At 40.1% G+C, this 24,162-nt stretch overlaps 1 protein-coding gene across 1 annotated transcript in view; it reads left to right on the top strand.

Annotated features, from left to right (window-relative positions):
• Positions 1-22,219, top strand: part of LOC132837065 (pleckstrin homology domain-containing family A member 2-like) — a 109,986-nt gene extending 87,767 nt beyond the window's left edge. The window contains exons 9-12 of the mRNA XM_060856748.1: positions 2,083-2,147; positions 3,008-3,071; positions 6,995-7,069; positions 14,591-22,219. Coding sequence (XP_060712731.1) covers positions 2,083-2,147; positions 3,008-3,071; positions 6,995-7,069; positions 14,591-15,001 — 615 coding nt within the window. The 3' untranslated portion in view covers positions 15,002-22,219. The remainder of the gene's footprint in view (positions 1-2,082; positions 2,148-3,007; positions 3,072-6,994; positions 7,070-14,590) is intronic.
• Positions 22,220-24,162: the final 1,943 nt, after the last annotated feature.

The raw sequence follows: 24,162 nt of genomic DNA, 5'->3' as shown, positions 1-24,162 counted from the left end.
AGCGGGTCGGTGTGGACTTGTTGGGCCGAAGGGTCTGTTTCCACACTGTAAGTAATCTAATCCATAGCTGGTAGGGCTAGCTATGAACTGGCAGAAAAACCTCTCCCGGTTCCCTATCTAATCCTTTCACACTAAGGCAATCACAAGTAATGTTGGTAAAGCTGAAGTCTGCAAACACCATAACTCTGTTTCTCTCACACCTTCCTGATTTGCCTGCATATCTGCTCCTATATCTCCTGCTAACTGTTAGGAGGCCTGTAGTATAATCCCAGCTAGGTAATCACCCTTTTTTATTTTTAAGCTGTACCCAGATGGCTTCATTTGAAGACGTATTATTGCAGTAATGAGTTATTTTCTCAATGCCCCTATTTTCTTATTTATCCCCCTACCTACCATGCCTGAAACTTGTTGACCTACCAATCCTGATCGTCCTTTCATCGTGTCTCAGTGATTGCAACAATATCGTAATTGCTCATGAATGCTCTGAGTTCATCTACCTTGCTATCAAGCCCCTTGAATTAAAATAGATACAGCTTTCTCGACCTCCCATGTGTCTTATCCTGTTCACGTCTTCTCCACCTACTGGACTGTCCTGACATTCTTTCCATATCTGATTGGGCCTTGCTCCTGACTTTACAGATACTCAGTGCTCCGTGCCCCCTGCCAAATCAGTTTAAAACCTCCTCACAGCACATTCAAACCTCAGTTTGAACTTTTTGCAGCGCTTTATCTCATTTTTGAAGGACAGTCGATCTGCAGATCACTCATAACTTGTACAAGAAAGGTTTCTTCAGATAATATGCCTGGTTTGCCATGCTTCAGGATGCAACTGACAATAGGAAGCTGCAAAAAAGAGGACAGCTTTATCCCTTTATGATGAAACTAATTCCAGAAAGCTTTTCCATCGCACTCATACTGTGCCTGATAAAATGTTTTTCTAAACATGAATAATTTCACAGCATGTGTTCAAAAATAGATCGTGTGGACTGGCTGCTGTCATATGTCCATTCATGAAGGCGCAGTGTTTGTTTTTGATGAATGCTGATTAAAACCTAAGTCGTTTTGGTCTTGCCTGCGTCTTTGCCTCCTTTGCCCTCTTGGTCGTGACAATTTTAAAATGACATGGTTTCATGGTTGCATATAGTCCCTTGGTTTCGCACTCAAATGTTCTTTGTGGGTTTTGAGTGAATGACTTGGAAGCTGAGTTCAAATGCTGTCCATTCATTGGCAAGCAGATGACTGTCTAGCAAGATCACTGGTGATAGAAGTGCGAATGCTGGTTATATTTTCTTTTTGCTGATGCTCTGCTAAGTCAATAGAGATTAGGACTGTGACTTTGGATTTCCTGACTTTTCATTCATTCATTGCATTTCTTGCCTGTCCCAGGAAGGTGCCAGTAAGATGCTGTGTTGATGATCATGTTGCAGTGAAGAGTGAGTCTGGAGTCACTGGTATTGCATTTTGGTAAAACATACGAGGACAGGAAAGGGTTCAGAAATGATTTCCAAGGATGTTGCCAGGGTTGGAAGATTTGAACTATAGGGAGAGGTTGAATAGGCTGTTTTCCTTGGATCGTCGGAGGCTAAGGAGTGACCTTATAGAGGTTTATAAAATAATGAGGGGCATGGATAGGGTAAATAGTAAGGTCTTTTCCCTGAGGTGGGTGGGGGGTGCAGAACCAAAGGGATTGGTTTAGGGTGAGAGGGAAAAGATATAAAACAGACCTCAGGGGCAATGTTTTGATGCAGAAGGTGGTGTGTGTGTGGAATGAGCTGCCAGAGGAAGTGGTAGAGACTAGTACAATTGCAACATTTAAAAGGCATCTTGATGGGTATATGAATAGGAATGGTTTAGAGGGATATGGGCCGAGTGCTGGCAGGTGGGAGTTGGGATATCCGGCTGAAGGTTCTGTTTCCATGCTGTACATCTCTTTGACTCTATGACAGAACTACTATGTTACCTTACCTGTAAAGTTGCCATGCTTTTGTTGCATCATTTTGAGGATTTAGAAACCGGTTTTAAAAAGTTCATCTCATTGATACTTTCAGAACTGATTGTGAGATTTCAATTGTGCCTTTGCAGGAAAAAGAACCACTTCGAGCAATACCACTCAAAGACATACAAAAAGCTCAGAACTGTAGTTGCAGGTAAATGAAGTTACTTGTTTGAGAAGTTCTACAAATGAATTCAGTCCAAATAATGATACGTTTATTCCGGGATTCAAATGCTTATTGTGTTCACGGTGAGGAGTGAATCAGCTTCCCACTTTTAAACTTCCTGGGTTAGCCATAACAAATGTTTAAACATATTCTTTCGCACTGGGGCTATTACCTCTCTTTCATACAAATGCCACCAGGCATTTTTCCTTCTTGAAAGGCCAAGACAGCATTTTCTCCAACTGCAGTCAAAAATCTTATCTCACTGGTCTGCCTAAGGAATTGCCTGAAAGATAAGTCAGCTCGTGTCCAAGTTTGTTATTTCCAAGACTGAAACTTGTAACATTCCTGATGAAGGGCTTATGCATGAAACATCTCTTCTGCTTCTCAGATGCTACCTGACCTCTTGTGCTTTTCCAGCACCACACTTTTCAACGTGACATCTGTCATCTCTACTTTGTGAAACTCATTATTCAGGTGTAAATCAAAATAAGAGACGAGGGTTTCTTCAAGCCTGTCTGAGTTGGTTACAATAGTTTTTTGATAAATACTAAGTTTATCTTATTAAACATTGGTTTCCTGACTTGGCCAGCCTGTGATCAGATAACTGCTATGACCATTTGAAATCAGTGTTTTTACCTTGTTAAAATCATTTCATTCCATGGAAGTCCTCAATATTAAAATCAGATGATGGAGTTTTAAAATTGATTTATATACAGTATATCTAGGTATATCTGTACTTCATCACTGTTGTGACATCAGACCTTGCTTTGGCTAAAATATAATGTATTATCTCACCTTTTATCATAACTTATTTTGTCTGTATTTTTTCTTCACTCATCTCCACACAGTCAAGCACTGATGAGGGATAATCTGTTTGAAATCGTCACAACATCTCGCACTTTCTACATTCAGGTAATTTTCACAAAACTTTAAAATCTACTTGCATGCTTGTACCCGAGTGTAGTTTCATTATGACTGTGACCAACAGGAGTAATCAAGAGAGCAAAAGAGCAAAAACAATAGGGGATGGAATTGAAAATTTTGAACAAGAAACTTAAAGTAATCAATGCTATTTTTTCCCATCAGTTTTAAGTCAGCTTCTATGATAATTTTTCGCATGAATATACATAAGTTGAAAGAATCAGTGCCCTGACTGAATTCATAAACAACTTACAGCCAGACCTTGCTGTAAGCTGTCACCAGAGAATTATAAAACAACACAGCACAGAAGAAGTCCCTTGGCCCATTGTGTCTATGCTGCACTCCATAAACAGAGGGTGAATATTTTCAGATGGAAAATGTGAAGTTGTTCTCAATTCACAATTTGAAGTGATTGAAGGGGATCATAAACACTTTAAAACAATTTTGTTGTTAGTCACCTCTATGTTATGAAATAAATCCTTGTCACTTCCACCCTTACCCAAACCCTGCTGTCATTCCACTCTGACTGTTAGAGAAGTTAGGAGAGAAGAACACTTTTTACATCCTCAGCAAGGCTGAAAATACTTCACAGCCAAGGAATTACACTCAAGGAAGTTGAGTCACTTTTATATAAGCAAATATGGCAACCAGTTTTTGCCAGTTTCACGAAGAGTAAATTAAACAAGTCATCAACTTTTCTCCTTTCCATTAGCAGTTATGGGGTAATTTTGGCTGGAGAACTGAGAGTGCATCTCTGCTTTTCGGTTATACTTAATATTTACAGCATAGTAACTAGCTATTCAGTCTAACTGGTCCATGTTGATGGTCTAGGTGAGCATCCCCATCCCTCATCATTCAATCTCAGCATTCTCACCTCTGTTCCTTTCTCCCTTGTTTCCTTATGTAGGTAAAGTAACTTCCTCATTTTTGTTTGCTGCTTTGTAACTATTTGGAGAAATGGATTACAAAGTACAACAGCACCATGTGATGGTCAAGAAACAAAATTGCATCTGAAGTGTCCTCATGCTGTCTATCCTTTTCAAACCACCAGGGTGCACACTTGTACAATTGGAAAAGGAAGCTGAGCTTTGTCAAGTCATTCTCAACGTTCTTTCACATTCATTACATGCATATTTGTCCTGCAGACAGATTTTCCAAATTACTAGTGGATCTTCCATGATATACAGTAAATCCAAAAAAAATCTTCTCGCAACTGTGTCATAATTTCCCTTTGAATGACTTCATAAAATAAACCCAGATGATTGAAGAAAAATTAAATTTTGAAAGGTCCTTCGTTGAGCTATGTTAATTTCAATAACTGCCATGGCAATTGAAGTTGGGAGCAGTCCCGTTAACCGTACAATCCATGTTTATTTTTCCATTAAATGCTCCTTCCAGCCCAACCCTTCATTGCATTTACTTTCTCTGACTTCTGCCTGTTGCATGATACTTCATAACTAAGGAATTAATCACTTCAGTGTCTCTCCCTGTTCCTCCTCCTCAGCTGTTATTGCTTCACCCTTGGTGTTTTTCTGTTTTATTTTGGGAGGGGACCAACTGGTGCATTTTCTGGTGGTGATAGGAGCCATCCACAGCTGCATGCTCTTTCTGGTGGGGAATTCAGGGAAAAATAAAATTATTGTCCTGTTCCTATCCACAGTCATTTGGTTATACTAGTATTTCAGCAGTCACGATATAAAACATTGAAATAGATAAAACCATGAGGGGTCTTGTCAGGCTAAAAAGAATGTAGATTTAAGGGGTCTCTGTTTTAGAAATAAGGGTTTGCCTTTTTTCTTTGTTCATTTTTTCTTTCTGAGTCTCGAGAGTCTTCCTGATACACAGTTCTAAAATATTTTGCAAGCACAAGTGGATAGATTCTTGTTAAGCAGAGGGTTTGAAAGGTTATCAAGGTAGATGGGAATACAGATTTGAGTGTATAATCAAATTGACCAAGATTTATCGAACAGTGGGACAGGCTCAAGGGACTGAATGGCTTCATCCTACTCCTTGTTCATATTTTCATAACAAATACAGAGGAATCTCGATTATCTGAAGGACACCGGCTGGAAGAATTTTGTTCGGATAATCAATTGCTGGATAATTGATGCCAAATAACATCGTTAGCCACGCATCAGAACCTTGAGATCCTGTTTGAATCATCCGAAATTCAGTTAATCGAATGCTGGATCATTGAGGTTCCTCGTATACAAAAGAAAGCAGAATTTGAAGGGCAGAAACTGGTCCATCTTGCCTTAAACAGTCTTCCTGATTCAAACTGAGACTTCAATCTTGGTTCCAGCCAATCATTTGTCCCAAGTCAGTGACATTCCTTCCAGTGAAGGTCATGCACAGTACAGTATCTAAGTAAATAGCTTCACACCTTATTGTTGGTACCAGCCCTGTCTCCCAATTATACAATAAATGCATTACAGCTCATGGCAGAAAGTAAAGATGGGCCAGATTTTAACTGCCAGTTTATGATTTGTATCAAGTTTTTCAGTGGCAAAGACACCAATCCAGGCAGTAGAGTCATTGAAAGCACTGTATTTTTTAAAAAAAAAGTTTGTCAAAACCTGAATGCAAACATCATGAATCCCACAGCATGGGTGAAGTAGGCAGGTTTGCTGAATCTATTCAGGACATGGTTCTGCAATATAACTGCAGCATTGTACCTGTGCTTCGCATTAAATTCCTGATGAGTTTTGAAAAAAAATAAACAGGTCTTTAGGAACCATGTTGGTTTTGCAGTGTGCTAAAAAAGGCCAGTTCCTGTGCCTGGAATAATATGGGTGGGTATATCCTGAGTGAAAGTTCCTGAGGGTGACCACAGTCACTGCATTTAAACGTTAACTTTCAAAGATCAGCAATGCTCTTTCCTGGTAGGCAAAAAAAAAAGACCTTGAAATTTCTCGCAGTATTGCTACCTCGTTCTATGCCTTTGTCTGTCAGTGACTTCTTCATCATTGAGTCCAAACTGATTGTCACATTAGAGGTGTCCAACATCTATAATTTCCTTGTAGTTACTTTGCTGTGTTCAGCTGTTTGGTGATGCAACTAAAGTGCACAGAAGCCACACACTCAAAACTACCAAACCAATACTTAGAAATCTCCAGAGCAGTCATTGCAATTTGAGTGTTTTTGTATCCAATACAGGAATTATTGTGATGTGTATCTCAATTATTTCTAATTTTTAAATTAGTGTCATATTGAAATAACAAAATTGTAAAAGACAAGTTGGCCAACCTGTGTTATTTCTAAAAAGTAAGACTTGCATTTATAAGATTCCTATCTGAGCATTTTAAACATGATTTGGAGATGCCGGTGTTGGACTGGGGTGTGCAAAGTTAAAAATCACACAACACCAGGTTATAGTCCAACAGGTTTAATTGGAAGCACACAAGCTTTCGGAGCGATGCCTGATGAAGGAGCGTTGCTCCGAAAGCTAGTGTGCTTCCAATTAAATCTGTTGGACTATAACCTGGTGTTGTGTGATTTTTAACTTTGAGCATGTTAAAGACATTGAAGGACTTAAGAAGTGTAGATATTGGTGTAATGTAAACAATGGCCAACATGCACAGAGCAATATTTATTAATATTAAAATTTGCAATGAGGAAGGACACGACCAAACGACCCACTGCTGTTCTTATGAATTATTCAAAATTGAGTGTAATTGTACATAAAAGATGTATCACAAATATTACTTCTAAAAAAGTTAAAATTGGTTTTCATAAAGCATTTTTCATGGCATGAGCACTGCTTGAACCACTTTGCAGTCAGTATTGGTCAGGATGGCTTGGAGATTGGGTAAGGGGACAAATTGAATGGAACTGCATGACAGACAACTTCTGTCTTTGAGTGTGTTGCGGAAGTTGGAATAATTTCATTTTTGTGTTTTGTTTTCTATAAACAGGCAGATAGCCCTGAGGAAATGGAAAGCTGGATGAAAGCCATCAATCAGGCAGTCAAGTGTTCGAACAATCCCACAGTACGTCTCCCTCTTACATGTAAAATACTTGATTTGTCTGAGTCCACTGCTTATTAAAGATGAAATTTTCAATTAAAAATACACTAAGGCTATATTGAAGTGCCAGCAGTTATATTATTGCTGGTTGGCATAGCTGCACAAATACTGTCAGATAAATGGCACTCAGAGTAGCATCTTTCAGGAAAATGCTACGTTTCAAATGTGGTAATGAAATTGTGATAATAGATTTTAGGTTGTAAACAAAGAGAGTTGAAAAGAAATTTACTAGTTGTTCAGTATGTGTAATATATAATTTTGCTCATATCAATTCACACCACTTTCTCCTTTTCAGAGCCACTAGCTGGTGGCTCAGGAGGATTTGCAGTACTGTCCATTGTGTGCCCTTCATGTTTCTGTTACCTTCATGTACTCATGTATGTGAGGAAACAACCTATACAGTTGTGATATGTATGGGTGGGGTCGGGGGAAGAGGTGCTTTTGAAGCTGACTTCAGTCTCCTGATCTTCGCATCAGAAGAAGTTTGAGAGTGGCAATCAGAAGCAAAGACAACACTTGCATTCACTTGGCATTTCTGAAGCCAAGGTGAATCCCAAAGTACCTTCTTAAAGCAGAGCTACTTGGTACTTTTCTGCCCAAACGTCATATTACCTAGTCTTGTTGCATTTGGACATTGATATTAGATAAGGTGACTGAAAGCTTTGTCAAATAAGTCAGTTTGAAGGACAGTCGCAGGTGGCGAGAGGGATGGCAGGATTAAACAAGAGAATTAGAGCTTGCTGGAAGTATCAGTGATGGTACAAAGGGAGAAAAGAATGTGTGAAGTTGAATTTTTTTTTCATTTATTCAAGAATCTGGGCACTTCTGGCCAGGCCAGCATTTATTTTCCATTCTTCATTGCTTTTGAGAAGGTGGTGGTGTGTTGCCTTCTTGAACTACTACAGTCAATTTGAAGTAGAATTGGCAAACAATGCCATGAGGGAAGGAGCTCCACAATTTTGACTCAGCAACACTGAAGAATTGTGAATGGCTAGGTGGGAAGCTTTCAGGTGGTGGTGTTCCAAGTCTCTGCTGCCCTTCAACTTCTAGGTTGGAAGGTGCTATCTCATAAGCCTTGGCACATCTCTCTTTTATAATGCATACAATGCATCTTCTAAATGGTGCCCATGTGTGGGAGGGAATGGTTGTGGAAGTGGTACCACTCAAGCAGGCTGCTTTGACCTGGAAGATATCGAGCTTCTTAAGTGTTGCTGGAGCTGCACTCATCAAAGCAATTGGTGAATGTTTCAACACGCTCCTGGCTTATGCCTTGAAGGTGTTGGACTTGACTGGGGAGACAGGATGTCAGTTACTTGCTGCAGGATTCCTATCTACTGACTTGCTTTTGTACCTTCAGTATTCGTATGGCTAGTTCAGTCAGTTAGTGATCAGTACTAATCTGCAAGATGTTGATAGTGGGGGATTCAGTCAGAATGATGTCATTGTCAGTCAAGGGATGATTGTAAGATTCTGATTTGTTGGAGATGATCATTGCATGGCATTTATGTGGCACAAATATTATTTGCTAGTTTTCCACCCAACCTGGTTATTGGCATTTAGATATTGACTGCATCAGTATCTGAGGAATTGCAAATGGAACTGATCATTGTGCAATCATTTGCAAACATCCCCACTTTTTAACATTATGATGGTCATTGATTGTCAACCATCTTCAGCGGAACAGGAAATTTGGCGTTCATTGAAGGGCTGGGAAAAAGTTGCAAAGGTGGAGAAGCTTGAAGCTACGAAAGGATTTAAAGATCGTGGGAGCAGAGCACAGCAGAGTGAGCCTGAGGATGAACAGCACCAGGAGCTACTTGATAAATACGAGCGAAGCAAGGTCAGTTGGACTGAGGTCAGTCAGAGCAGTGGTGGCAGGAGTTCAGCTGAATCCAGAAGCAGAACATTAGAGGTGATGTCATATCTCAAAAAATTGGCTTGGCTGCTCAGGAACCAGTTTAGAGACTGAGTTAGTGGTATCTAGAGGGAGAGAGAATATCAAGTATTTACTTTTGTCTTTGCAGTTCATTGGGAATAAAGAGCGAAAGTGAGAAATCTGATTTTGGTGAATCGTTATGTAATTGGCTAAAGAGCTGGTATTGGACATAGGGATTCAAATACCTGGATCACTGGGATCTCTTTCAGGGCAGGTGGGACCTGTACAAACAGGACGGGTTGCACCTAAACTAGCGGGACACCAATATCCTTTCAAGGTGGCTTGCAAGTGTCACTTTGGAGGGTTTAAGCTAATGCTCAAAACTAATAACCAGGGCAATAGGTCAGCATTTAGAGTGTTTGAAGAGAAGATAGCAGCTAAATCTAGTAAACCTAATAGAAAGAACAGGCAGGATAGGATAGGCAAGGGCTTCGTGAAATTATCACTAGGCTGTTAATCCAGAGACACAGGGAATGTCCTGGGGACTCAAGTTCAAATTCTACCATGACAGATGGTGAAATTTGAATTCAGTAAAAAAAAAACTCTGGAATTAACAGTCTAATGATGACCATGGATCATTATCATTTGTTGAGGGGATTACCCATCTGGTTTACGAATGCCCTTGAGAGAAGGAAACTGCCATCTTTACTTGGTCTGGCCTATGTGTGTGGTTGACTCTTAAACTGCCTTTTGGGCAATTAGGGTTGACCTAACCACTGACACACTTATCCCTGAATGGATAAATAAAATCCTGTCCCTAAGAACATTCTCCAATAATTTCCCTCCCACTGTAAGGCTTATTGGCCACTAATTCCCTGGATTATCCCTGTTGCCCTTCTGAAGAAAGCAACAACCTTGGCTATTCTCTAGTCTTCCATGACCTTGCCTGTGGCTGAAGACGATACGAAGATCTCTGTCAAGATCCCAGTCATCACCTATCATTGCCTCCTTCAGTATTCTGGGGTAGCTTCTATCAGGCCCTTAGAATTTATCTATCTTAATGTTTTTCAAGACACCCAACAGATCTTCCTCCTTAACATCAACAAATCTTTCTCTAAATTTACCATTATCTATGTCTTTTTCCTCAGTGAAACACTTCATTAAACACTTCAAATCGTTTCCTCTGACTCCTCACAAAAATTATTTCTTTTTTTCTTTGAGTGGACCTACCCTTTTCTAAGTTATTCTCATGCTCCTATTATAATGTTTAAAATGCTGTGGTATTTTCCTTAATCGTATTTTCCAAGGACATTTTATGGCCCCTTCCAGTCCATCTAATTTCTTTTTCATGTTCTCTTGTGCTTCCTTCAGAATCCCCAAAGGCCTTGTTAGCTTTCTATTTCCTAAACCTTACATATTCATCTTTTTACTTCTTAGCTAAACTTACATCTCATATCATCCAAGATTCCTGAACCTTGCCATCCATATCTTTCATCCTCACAGAAACATGCTGGTCCTGAATGCTGATCAACTGGGCTTTTAGAAGACTCTCATATGTCAGATGTGGATTTACCTTCAAACAGCTGCCTCCAATCCAATTTTTCTGGATCCTGCCTAATACCATTATAATTAGCCTTCCCCCAGTTTAGTACTTCCACCCAATAACTAGCCTTTTTCTTTTTCATAATTATCCTGAAGCTTATGGAATTCTGATCACTGTTCCCAAAATTCTCCCCCACTGGAACTTTGATCACCGAACCAGGGTCATTCCCCAATTCATGACCTAATATGGCTCGTTCCCTAGCTGGACTATCCACATATTGTTTCAAAAATCCCTCCTGGATGCACCTAACAAATTCTGCCTATCCAAGCCTCTGATACGAAAGGAGTCCCAGTGAATACCGGGGACATGAACAGTCATCCAGTGCCACAACCCTGTTGTTTTTACATCTTTCCATGATCTGCTTACAGATCTGTTCCTCTAATTCCTGCTCATAATTGGGAAGCCTATAATAGAACCCCATCATAGTGATTGCACCTTTCTTATTGCTAAGTTCTACCCATATTGCTTTGCTGGATGACTCCTCCAAGATGCCATCTCTTGAGTACAGCTATGACATTCTCATTAATCGTAATGCAACTCCTCAACTCCTTTAACATCTTTCTCTATCACACCTGAAATACCTAAACCCTGAATTCTCTGAACAGGCACCTCTGAACACAGCATCAGTCCTGGTAGACCGGACAATTGCAAATGTGACAGTGTTGTTTAAGAAAGGCGGGGAGGGATAACCCATCAAACTACATACCTGTCAGCTCAACGTCAATAGTAGAAAAACTGAAGGAGGAGAAAGTGAGGACTGCAGATACTGGAGATCAGCGTCAAGAGTGTGGTGCTGGAAAAGCACAGCAGATCAGGCAGTATCCGAGAAGCAGGAGAATCAATGTTTCGGGCATAAGCCCTGACTAAAGGAGGCCATAATACAGAAAAAGATAAATATCCACTGAGAGAAAAATACATTCATACTAGACTTTCAACATGGCTTTGTCAAGGGTAGATCATGTCTGACAAATTTAATTAAATTCTTTGATGAGGTGACACAGGGAGTGGATGAGGGCAGTGTTATGGATGTTGTATATTTGGATTTTCAGAAAGCACTTGATATGATGCCACATGGCAGGGTTGGTTTGCACATTAGAAATGTTTGCGATTGATAGGTCCTTGGCAGCACAGATCAGAAGTTGGCTAGAACATCGGAAACAGAAGGTGGGTATAGATGAGCATTTCTCAGATTGGAGACAGCTGAATGTGATGTTACATGGGGTATGTTTGCGATCCTTGCTTTCTTTGCTTTATATAAATGATCGGTGTTGAGGGCAAAATCTGTAAATTTGCATATGATACCAAGCTAGGAAGAAACGTGAAGTGTGACTTCAGAGGGACTTTGACAAGTTGGCCAAATGGGTAGACACCTGGCACATTAATTTCATTTCAGAGAAATGTGAAATAATGCACTTTACTAGACGAAACACAGACAATTCAGGCTCAATTGTACAACTTTGAGGGGAATATCAGAGCAGAGGGACCTTTGAATTCAAATGGATAATTCTCTAACGGTGGCTCGGCAAGTTGAAACTGTTGTTTGGAAGGCTTCTTGGATCCTTGAGTTTATAAAGAGAGGCAAAGAGTATAAAAGCAAGGAGTGATGTTGAACTGTACAAACCATTGGTCAGACCATATTAAGGAGAGATCTTAAAGGCCTGGAGAGTGCAAAGGAAATTTACTAGAATGGTGGCAGGCATGAGGGATTTTAGACACACAGAAAGATGATCAAATTGGGCTCATTCTCCTTGGAGCGGAAAAAATTAAAAGCTGACCTTACAGAGATGTTCAAAATTATGAACAGTTTTAAGAGGGGTAAAGAAAGTTTTCAGTTTCCATTTCTTGGTATTTCACTAACTAGGAATCATTATTTTAAGATTGTCAGCAACAGAGCTCAAGACTGCGATGAGGAGAAGCCTTTTTTACTCGAGTTGTGAGTATTTGGAATGGGCTGCCTAGGAGAATGGTGGATGCAGATTCCATGGAAAGTTTCATAGAAAAGCTGGATATATATTTGAAAGTGATTAATTTCAAGGGCTACTGAGAATAAGGCTGGAGAATGGAACTAGCTGGGTACCTCTTTCAGGAACTGGTACAGACACCATGGGCTGATTGGCATTCCTCTGTTCGATAAAATTCTGAGTCTAACTGCCTTCCTAACAGCACTGTGAGTGTACCTGCATCACATAGATTGCAGTAACTTCAGAAGACAACTCATCACTACCTTCTCAAAGGTCATGAGGAATATGGGACGAATGTTGGCCCAATTAATAATGGCCATCCGCCATGTAGGAACAATTGAAAAAAATCCATGGCACTTACAAGCTGCTGTTTGTTAATTTTGAATGACTGTTTTTGTGAGGGTTCATTGAAACTCTTCTCATTCACTTAGATAGATTTGAAGCAGTGTCCATTCTGAAATTTTGGACCATTGCATTTCAAGCATCCAAATATGGAGAGAAACTCGAGGGCAAACCATCTTGAGTTATTCCTACTTCTAAGGCCAAACAGTTTGAAGAATCATTACTGAGACATGCCGGGCCTAATACATGAAATGAATTAGATTATTCAATTAATTGTCAAATCATTTCAAAACAAAAGTAAAATAATGAGAGAGAAAAAAAAATGGGATTTCTGAAATCTCTAAACTAAACATTTCTCAATTTTCAATGCTAGAGATGCTACTCAGTCATGATTAAGACTTACTGTATCATTTAAAAATTCATTTCAGCATTAATGCTCACGCACCCTAACTTATTCTTCAGTGTTTGTAAATCTCACAGCTTCATGGTCTGAGCTGATATCTCATTCTGATTTTATTGGTGTGGTGCAGGTTTTAGGTAGACTCTGGAGGATCAGAGAAAACAACAGCAACATCAGGAGTTCTGTGTTTTGATTGCACGGTGTGCAGACTCTGGAAGTGACTGCATAATTTGTTGCACAATAACAGCGAACTCTGTTCATCCAATCTTTATTCTCAGCCCAAAATCTGGCCATTCAAATGGAGTGAACAGAAAGAAATTACCACTGTAATTGAAAATGCCCATGCTCCACGTATAAGAATGCCATACAAATGATAAATCCACTTGCCATTTACTAATTTTATTTCTGCCATCTGCTAACAGCACATAAACAATTGGTTGTTGGTTTGGACAAGCTGCAAACCAAGTATTCCATTTCATACCAAATCGTAAGGGAAAAGGAAACAACTGTGATTGTTGACCAGTCAGTTACCCATTGACTAAAGTGCCAGGAGTATGATCAGAATGCAGATGGTTGTTCATTATTTCAAGCTGTGGCTTTTCAGCTCGGTGGAATATGATTAACTTGAAAATGCAGCAAATAAGGTCACACAGCAATCACTTTCTAACAGCTGATTTGAAGTGACAACTATGGTCATTTTGGCAAGGGATGCACTGTTTTTGATGCTGTGTGCCAGGCATTTTCTGAGAAGTAGGTTTTGCAGCAAGAGTTCATTATTTTCAAATGGTTTGTGAATACTTGCATGGAAATTTATCAAACACTATGAAAGCACTGACAATTTTCTGCATGAACATTTTGCTTTGGGTGCATTTGCCTAGACAGAATAATTACTGTTAGATCAGTTGGGAAGTGTATGAAGTGCGATGGGCAAAGGAACAGAATTTTCTGGTCAGACTGCAAGGATCAGAGATAAGAGCAAAAATAAAATGCTGCAAAAGCCCAGTATCTATGGAGAGAAATAATTATTGTTTCAGAGTCAGTGAACTTTCATCAAAGTGTTTCTGGTGAGAGGTCCTGAAACTATCTGGGACATTATCTGCGTTTCTGTCTCAACAGGTGCGACCTGACCTTCTGAGCTTTTCCAGCTTTCATTTTCCTTCTGTCAGATTTCCAGCATTTGCAAGGATCAGAGGATCATAACCAGTTCATCATTTTTGAGAGGCTTACAGATTGCATGGTATTTAGAAAGGAAATTTCGATGATGTTATGTTCCCTTTCCTCATGAGTTTAATATCATTCACAGGCTCCGGTTCAATCCAGTATCATCAGCAGAACTTCTTCGTCACAGCCAGTTGATTTGCAGACTGCATCAAACCCATCCCCCTCGGTGTCGTTATGGCCTCAGTCTAATTCCAAGCCCCAAGGAGAAGAAAAACGACCTCTCTCCAAGTCTACCTCCGTGGTGTCGTCATGGCAGCCATGGACTCCTGTGCCAGGTACTGGTGAGCCACTTATGTCTCCAGTAGAGGAGGTGGGCAGGAATGAGAGTGCCCTGAAAACACCACCTGAAGTACCTAAACCACAGCTGTCAATGAAGGAAGATGTGAATGGTCAGGGGAAGCGCCGCAGACACAGGTCACAGCCAGCACCCAAAAAGGAGCATCAGTTCCAGTACAACGTTGATGATGACGGCATACGAACAACAGATGTTTAATAACAGTAAACTTGTCTTTTCCCATTGTTCATTCTGTCTAGGATTAGTGACTCAAATAGTTTTCGTTTTGGATAAAAGTGCCTGCTTGTAAACAGCTTAGCTTGCCAGTGTCCTTGCTGAAGCTTCATTACCGAGTAAAGTCAGGAAACAATGTTGGAGACTAAAGGCTCAAGAAAGCAGCTATGTCATGTTTTTGTATGGCTGCTCTTTACATTTCCATTCCGACTCGATTCAACAGGATAACAGCATGGCCGAATTCTGGCAACTGAAATGCAAGCCACCCAAGGGCCCAGTACGACCTAGCACAGCCAATGGGTCTCTGTGATACACTGATGATGAGGAATGTATTAAAATTGGAGCAATTTTTACATTCCTGAGGTGTAGCTAAGCCCTTTGTGCATGTTTGTCACTGAAACACTGTGGAAAACACAGAAGCAGAGACAAGTGCTGCAACATTCTAGCCATTGAGGGAAACAGAATTTGGATTCTGCATTCCTTAATTGTGTCAATTAACTGTGTTATTTGCAGTTCTTAAATCTCTGTTGCCGCCTTTCTGCAAATGGATGTGGGTCAGTTTCTCAAGGAAGAAGTGCGTCGAGAAAAAAAGTTGTTCCAGTCCCAGAATCATCATGTCCTATACCTGCTTTTTCCTTCCTCAGGCAAGGCATTGAACAAACATTTATTTTGTCTCAGTGTTCACTGCACTGTTTTCTGTTTGTTCCTCCGGAAGCATTTTTAAACAACTGATTAGTGGGCCTTGCGCTCCCACTGTTCTGTGTATATTATTAAGGTTCAGGCAGAGTCCATCATGACATTGCAACTGAAAACAGCTCCAAAGTGTCTCAACATATTTTGCGACTCAGTTCTATAACCTCTCCTAGGTAGAGAGCCCAGCCAGTGAAAAATTGCAATGACACACGATCAATTAGGAGGATGATACTCGATCCCATTCTCAACTAATTTGTACTCTTTGGCGCAAGTTTGTTTGCATAGGAAAGATCAAGTGGGAAAATAAGAGAGCCAGAATTATCTCTTTGTTGTTTAGACAGCCTTTACTGCCTTTGAGGAAGATAGCATGGATGTCAAGAGAGGTTACGGTGATGAAAATTACAAAACAAAGTTTGACAGTAAATTATATTCAGGAAGAGGAAACAGTTTGTCCAGATTCACATTGCTGGGATACACTCATGTGAGGAATGTCAAAAATGGCTTGGGGATCTTGTGTTGCCCCAGAGAATAACTATCCTGCCAATGATCTGTGCTGAGATTTGCACATCAACAATCCTCAGCAGGATAGGCACTGTTAAATTGCTAACTTTGGACCTCAGCAAAGAGTTTTCAGGAAAAGAGGGCAGAGAATCAGATGTGAAAAAGGAAATAAAAGCAAACATTGTGTTGATCAATGGTTAACTTTACGCAGAGATGACGGAATGCTGGTTTCATGCTGATCTTTTAGTTTCTTAGAATAAAGAACTTTACAGTACAGAAGGACACCATTTGATTGTGTCTATACTGGCTTCCAAAAGCTAGTCCTAGCTAGCTCATCCTATTTTCCAGTCTTAACTCCATAGCTCTCTAAGTTCATCTCTTTGAAATACATCCAGTTCGCTCTTGAACCTTTCTATGGATCCGCTTCCACCATTCTTCCAGGAGCATATTCCAAGTCCTAATAAATCTCTGAATCAAAAAACTTCTTCTCATCTCACTCCTAGCTCTCCTGCTGACAGTCTTGAAATTGTGACCCCACATTACTGACATACCAATTAGTGGAAACAGAATATCCTTCTTTACCCAATTAAAATTGTTTATCATTTTGAATATCTCAATGAGGTCACCTCTTAATCTTTTGTACTGCAAGGAGAATAAGCTCATTTTTCTCTAACCTTACTTTATATCAAATATCCTTCATTTCTAGTGTCATTCTAGTAAATCTCCTTTACACTCCCACCAGGGCTTTAACATCCTTCCTTAAATAAGGTGCCCAGAACTAAACATAATGCTTCAAATGTCGTCTGACCAATAATTTGGAGAAGTGTAGCATCAGTTCCTTGCATTTATACTCTGACTTTATTTATAAATCCAAGGTACCTATCAGCCTTCAAAACAATTGTTTCAAGTTTCCTGGCTATCTTCAGAGAATCGTGCAAATTATTTCTGTTTCCAGTTTCCCAGTTTTATTCACTACACTCCATGCATTTACATATATGGAATTTAACTTTTCCTTTATCTCTTTCTTGCCCATTGGAACACAACCATTTCATTGTTTTTTTAACTAATTAGAAAAGATTTTATACCTATACATTGTCACTCGACACAGTTTTTACAAATGTAGAAAAAACAAACACACGGTGTTTTTTACTTAAAGAAAACTATTTGTATACATTTGAGGTACCAGGAGGGCCCGATAACTGAACAGACCCCCCCCCCCCCCCATTTATCTTTGGCAGAAAGACCTCAGACAAAGGTCTTTGCCTACTTTGCCTTGGTGGCAGCTGCCCCAAGTTTCAGTGTAACCCTCAGCAGGTAGTCCTGGATCATGGAATGTGCCAGTCTGCAACACTTGGACAAGATCACCTCCTTATGCTGGAAGACCAGCAGGTTTCGAGCAGACTAAAGCATGTCTTTCACTGAGTTGATGGTCCTCCAGGCACAGTTGATGTTTTTCTCGGCGTGCACCCTGAGGGACAGACCGTAGAGGAGAGTCTGTGTTATGGAGCTACTTGACAAAATCCACTGAAATGTGCAAACTCCACACAGAGTCCCCAAGGGTGTAATCGAACATGGGTCCCTGATGCTGGAAGGCAGCAGTGCTAACCACTTAGCCACCGTGCTTCTTTACAATCATTTACCAATTCAAATTCTGAATCAAAACATTTACAGACATTTTATTTTCTTTATTGAGAATTATGCAAGCTGCATGTGTCAATGTAACTGTCCTCCAATTCAAAGACACAAATGTCTGAAAGTACTATTCACCAAAAGTTGTTCCTTCTAATTACACTGTAGGGTACTCTCAGGCTCAGCATAGAGTTTCTTTTTACTATAAGGTGTAGGGATTTGGCATTAAAAAGTGGGGACATAAATACACAAACTAGAGTGGAGTGAAAAAAGAGGTGCCTTTTTTTGTGGTGACGGATTGAGAGCTGGCCCTGATGATTGATCAAAGAGCTGATACGTAGAGGAGTACACACATGGACATATGGTGGTCTGCATTTTGATTTTCCATAGCCCGGAGCAAAAATGTATTGGATTTTCAAATCAACTCCCAAGGAATTGTTCATAGGTGGTAGTGGTCAGGGTGGGGTGGGGTGGAAGAGTTCAGCTTAGTTTTTGAACTTGACCACTGTCTGGCAAACCATTCCCTGAAAGAACCCCACACATAGACATGAGGTGAATTACATTACAATACTACCTAGGATAAGCAGCTATGACTTTCGCTGCAAGTTTACTCTGAATACACACTTGGCTAAGGTGACACCATTGCATCAATCGACAACTTTAGACAAGGAAGGACAAATGGCTGAAGAAAATGGAAATGACTGTACTTCTGTGAACTGTAGAACCTTAAAGTATAGAAGGAGGTTATTTTGTTGAGCATGCATGTCCACTTCCCTCCTAACCCCACTTTTTTTCCCTCACAGCTCAACACAGTAATCCTATTCAAGGAAGTTTCCAATTGCCTTTTGCAAGCTCCTGTGAATTTGCTTCAGAGGTTCTGTTTAAGTTCTGAACACCTCTGTTTCTCAGTGTGAAGAAATTTCTCCTCATTTCCTCTGAGCATGTTATGTTTCTCTGTGAGTTCACTCTTAACAAATTCCTGTGGGGAGCTCATGATTTCTGCATCTTTTCTATATCGAACCTATATTTGTTTCTATGTTTACTGGGGCTTTCTGTTGCTGTGGGCAGAGAGCTGGTGATCAACCATAAACCCTTGTGAACATCTGCATTTTGATTGTGGAACATCTGGGATCTGTAACTTTGAGCTTTTCTGTTCCCATCAGTTTGTCTGAACAAATATTGTCAAGGAGGAGCACAAGGTGGGGGAGGTGTGCTCAAACCCAAACAGTCACAAACTACCACTTCTCAACTTGCTGATTTCAGCCAAAATTAAATGCCTCAATGTGTGAAAATGTCATTTAAGATTGGGGATAGTGAAGGTTACATCAATGGGATTCCCCAACGATTGGCCAATTAAGACATTTACAGTTCACTTAACTCAATTTACTGTTCAGTTGGATACTTGCAATTCAAGTCATAGAGACATAGAGATATACAGCATGGAAACAGCCCCTTCGATCCAGGTCAACCAGATATCCTAAATAAATCTAGTCCCACTTGTCAACATTTGGTTCATTTCCCTTTAAACCCTTCCTAATTTTATATCCGTCCAGATGCCTTTTAAATGTAATTGTACCAGCCTCCACCTCTTCCTCAGACAGCTCATTCCACACACACACCACTGTCTGCGTAAAAAAAAAGTTGCCTTTTAGGTCCCCTCTCACTTTTATGTTCATAAACTATTTCAATTCTGCAGTAAGTACTCCTGCAAAATGCATTGCTGATCAATGAGCATCTCCCACTTGGGGAACACTGCATTTGCCATCCATTTGTTATAGGAATGGCCACAGTTCTAATTCATGCAGTCTCTGCAGTTGTACCAATGAAATGGTTGTTGCAAAACATTGTGATCCCATTTTTCTCTTTAGATTTGAGAAATCAGGGATTGTTTTGACTTGGCAATGGTGTTAAAACAGAGTTGGCAAATTGACAGCCTGCATTACTTCTCTGTCCCTCATTGAAGTCTTTGAAATGAAAATAGGGACAATAGGATAATAAACAATCAACTCACCAAGACCAATTTAATTTGAGAGACAAGTCAAAATTCACCCACCCTCCTTGAAAAAAGGGTGAAGGCAAACCCATTCCACCATCACTGATTTATCCAAGATTAAACATTCAAAAACAAGATAAGATACATTTTTCTCTATTTTAACACCCAAACACTAAAATAGAGATGCACCTACATGCCCAGCTGAGATCTTAACATCTTAACATGCTTTCTGGGAGGAGATCTGAGAGATTTGATGTGACTGTCAGGACTTGAAATGACAACCTCAAGAATGTAAAGCAGGTTATAAAGGGTAGTGGCGCTCCCTATCTATCCTGACCAGGAAGAAAGAATGAAATCTGAACATTAAAATGCAGGAATTTGTGCAGGGTGAGAGAATGTGCAGACTGCTGACACTTTGCTCCTTCATGTCTAGGCTGCTGAACATTTCTTTCATTTCTCACTTGACCAGGTGTTGCTTGGTGTCAGTGATTCTGAGCCAGATTATCTGCTTACAGATAAATCTACACAAGCTGAAAGACTTGTGGTTATTAATTCTCCCTTCATTCTTTGGGTATGACCCAAGAACTACAGGACAGTAGCTGATTTGAGTGTGCCTGCTTTCTGGGCAGGTCAGGGTAACAGCCAGTTACTGTTATCAAAGTTTTACAATGAATGGAAAAGAAAATATGATTTCAAGATTAAAACTACATCTCTCAAATTACCATTGTGCTTCATAGCTATCCTGAAGTCATGGTTACTAAAATAATGAAATGGCAAGTTGGCCACATATATCTTCACTTATTATGAACATCAAATTCAGAGCACGCTGACTTTCAGTGTTGTGATTTTAGCAAGTCATGCATATTTAATTTCTGTTGTGTTCAACAGACAAAAGACCAAACGGAGCAATACCTGTTTTTACTTCATAATTTAAAGCTGAGAAGCCTTCCAGCTTTTAGATTTTACAAGTCATTTTATTCAAACATAACATCTGATTCAAAAAATCCCAGTGGTTTCTTGATTCCAGTTGGACAAGAATAAGTGGTTCGAAGGTCTCAGCAACATGAGTGGAAATGTGCAAACCCATTAACTCGCTGGTTCACTATTGAAGGGACTTTACTGCTTTTCCAGTTGCTGTGCCATTTCTGCCATAACTCATCTTTAACAACTTAGGCCGTGACTATGAGTAAGTTGTCTTCTGAGAATGCCACAAAACCAGTATGTCTCTGCAAGATTATGATGGCACCAATATTGTATTTGTGCATCATTCTATTCACAAACTAAACGTTGGTTGCTCAGGCCCAATGAAAGATGTAGTATATTAATTGGACTGCAACTCATTGAAATTCATTGCTCCCTGGACCAATCCTATGTGCAGAACTATGCACAGCAAAAGTACAGACTTGAAAGGGCAGGCAGACAGCACGTGCCTCAGACCTGCTCAAGGACAGTCTGGCCATGATGCTTGGTCAATAACTCTTGATAATTTAGCCAAAGCAAGTAATGCAGATGGACTTTTAGGGGCAATGAATAAAGCTCATGAAAGTGGTATTTCTAAAAGAATATGGTTAATATCATGATTTGTGTTCAATACTGTCCCTCAAAACATTGCAAAGATTACCATTTTGGAATTAAGCGACCAAGTGTGTGGTCATGCACATGGTCTGTTAAGCAATTATTGTTACTACAGAAAATCTTCAATTTACCTTTTGCCAAACGAAAAAAAAGGATTTTTGCATGCAAGTTAAGATTGCCTTCATGAGGCCAAAAAATAAAGCATTCAAACTGATTTATCCCATTTTTTGGGATGTACTACACTGTGAATTTAAAATGGATATACTGAAAGGTGAAGATCAGTGAGCATTGTTTTAAACCCATTTCTTTTATGATACATTGTTTTGGTGAATTCTGTGGTTATCCTCCCATTCCCAGCCTGATTCTGTATCTAGCTTTAGTTGGCTAACATCACCACAACAATGTTTTCTGGGTCTCTGTCCGTGACTCCATGTTTGTATAGATCTATCTTAATTATTTCAGTTCTTCTCTGATTGTTGTTCAATGTATCATTTCAGAAACATTTTAAAAATTGGAGAAAAAGTGTAATTGTAACCATTTGTACACGTTTATTTGATGTTTTGTGCTCAGACACCAATAAAACACATTCACATTTTCTTTAACTGATGGATTATCCTAATCCAATGTGGGAGGTAGGGAAAGGAAACATCTGGGTCATTGGGAAAGTTTTATTTCTTGCCAATCACTGTAATTCAGTGGTGACCGACAATAACTAATTGTTCCTGTAATTATGACAAATTTCATTCCGAATGAATGCAAAGGTCAGTAAATGTTTGTTGAACTTCTGTTGCATTAAACTACTTCAAAATCTTTTTTCCTTGTGGGAGTGATCTGAAATACTTTTCATCTTCAAAATTGGTCTTGCAGTGATTGATCTTTCAAAACCGTCTTTGCAATGAAGCATGTGTTTGCACGTTTGTGTGTGAGTTGTGATTCAGACACCCACCACTTATTTCATTTTCAACCAAACATAAGCTAAGGGAACGTTTCACCGTGCATCTCAGCCGAGCCCGCAGAGGCCGACCTGACCTCCCAGTCACTGTCCATTTTAATGCACCTTCCCACTGCCTTTCGAACATGACCATCCTTGGCCTCCTCCATTGTCACAACTAATCAAACTAAAATTGGAGGAACAACTTCTCATCTTCCGCTTGGGCAGCCTATAGCCAGGAGGACTCCACATTGAGTTCTCCAATCTCAAATAATCTCCCTTCTCATCATCTGGTTCCCTTCCTAGCCCCTCCCCCTCCCTTTCATTCCTAACATCGACCCTTCCTTCTTGCCACCAACCAGATTTATTCCTCCCATTGACCAGCCAGGTCATACCCTCTACCTGTGTTCACCTATCCCCACCTTACCACCCCGCTCCCCCACACCCTCTTTATCTGCAGCTGCCCTTACACCCAGTCTGGAAGAAGGATTACACTCAAAATGTTGACTTCCCCATCTCCTGATGCTTGCTGTTCTTCCAGCCTCCTGCCTGTCTATCCTTTGAAGAGGATCTGACCAAACAACACAGTGGCAGATGTGAAGGAGAAAAGGAAAATGTGCATATATGTAGCTTATTTCCAACCTCAGGATCTTCCCCAGCTTTTCACAAAGTGGTTTTGAAGTGTAGGCACTATGGTAATAAGGAAATGCATCAGTTACCACAAACAACAATGTGGTAATGACCAAAGAAGCTATTTTTATTTTGGTTTGTTGTGGAATAACTATTTTGCAAGATTTGGAAGGAACATCCTTTGCATTCCTTTGAAAGAGTGCCATGGAATCTGTGGGGTGAGAGGAAGCGTTGATAAAACATCACCTCCAAAAGACAACACAGCTCGGTGCAAGTCTCTGGGCTAGCATATGAACCCTCAGCCTTCAGAGGTCAAAGTAAGACTTACTCAGCTGTGGCTAACTCGTGATGATTTCAAAGCAGTAATCCAGAACCAGAGGGATTCAACTAAATTCCATGTCACCATTCCCAGGCAGAACAATTGGGTTTGCTGAGGAGCACTTGTCACTGGAGGAGTGATGCTGCCTTCACTGCCACAAAACAATCACCATTTTTACCAAGATGTGGAGGTGCCGATGTTGGACTGGGGTGAACAAAATTAAAACTCACCTAATTCCAGGCTACAGTCCAACAGGTTTATTTGGAACTACAAGCTTTCGGCGCGCTGCTGCTTTGTGAGCTAGCTACCTGACAAAGGAGCTGCACTCCGAAAGCTTGGACTTGCAAATAAAACTGTTGGACTATAGCCTGGTGTTGTGTCATTTTTATCAATGCAGTCTTGTTTTTAAAAAAATTCCAATGTGCACTCATGATAAGAAATGCAGAATTAACTTGCTGGCTTGCTACTCAGCAATTTACACGATCAGACAATGTCAGGATTCACTTCATTGATTGCTCTGCCAAGTTACAGTGCGGGTTTGTTTTACACTAATGCTGGATAGAAGAGGGTATTCACGTTTAGCAGCAAAGCTTTGCTCTCAAGGTTGGCAGTAACAGCAGTCACTGAGACATGGTGCCATCATTCCACTGTGGGGAATAATTGCATACCTAAAATTCTTTGGAAAGCAGAATGCTTCTGAGCTTTCAGGATGGGGCACATGATTAATCTTTTCAACTTGCAAAGGATTGAATGCAATTATGTTGTGCAGATTTTTAGAATGCCAACTAGATAAATGTTGAAAAACATGGTCATGGAAAAAGATGATGACCATCAGTCATGAGTTGTTAAACACACTGAGCAATGTTTTTGGAAAA

This window comes from Hemiscyllium ocellatum, chromosome 48 (assembly GCF_020745735.1).
Source record: "Hemiscyllium ocellatum isolate sHemOce1 chromosome 48, sHemOce1.pat.X.cur, whole genome shotgun sequence".
Classification (NCBI taxonomy): Eukaryota; Metazoa; Chordata; class Chondrichthyes; order Orectolobiformes; family Hemiscylliidae; genus Hemiscyllium; species Hemiscyllium ocellatum.
Note: the sequence above shows the minus strand (reverse complement) of the source record. Positions and strands in the feature narration are given on the sequence as shown.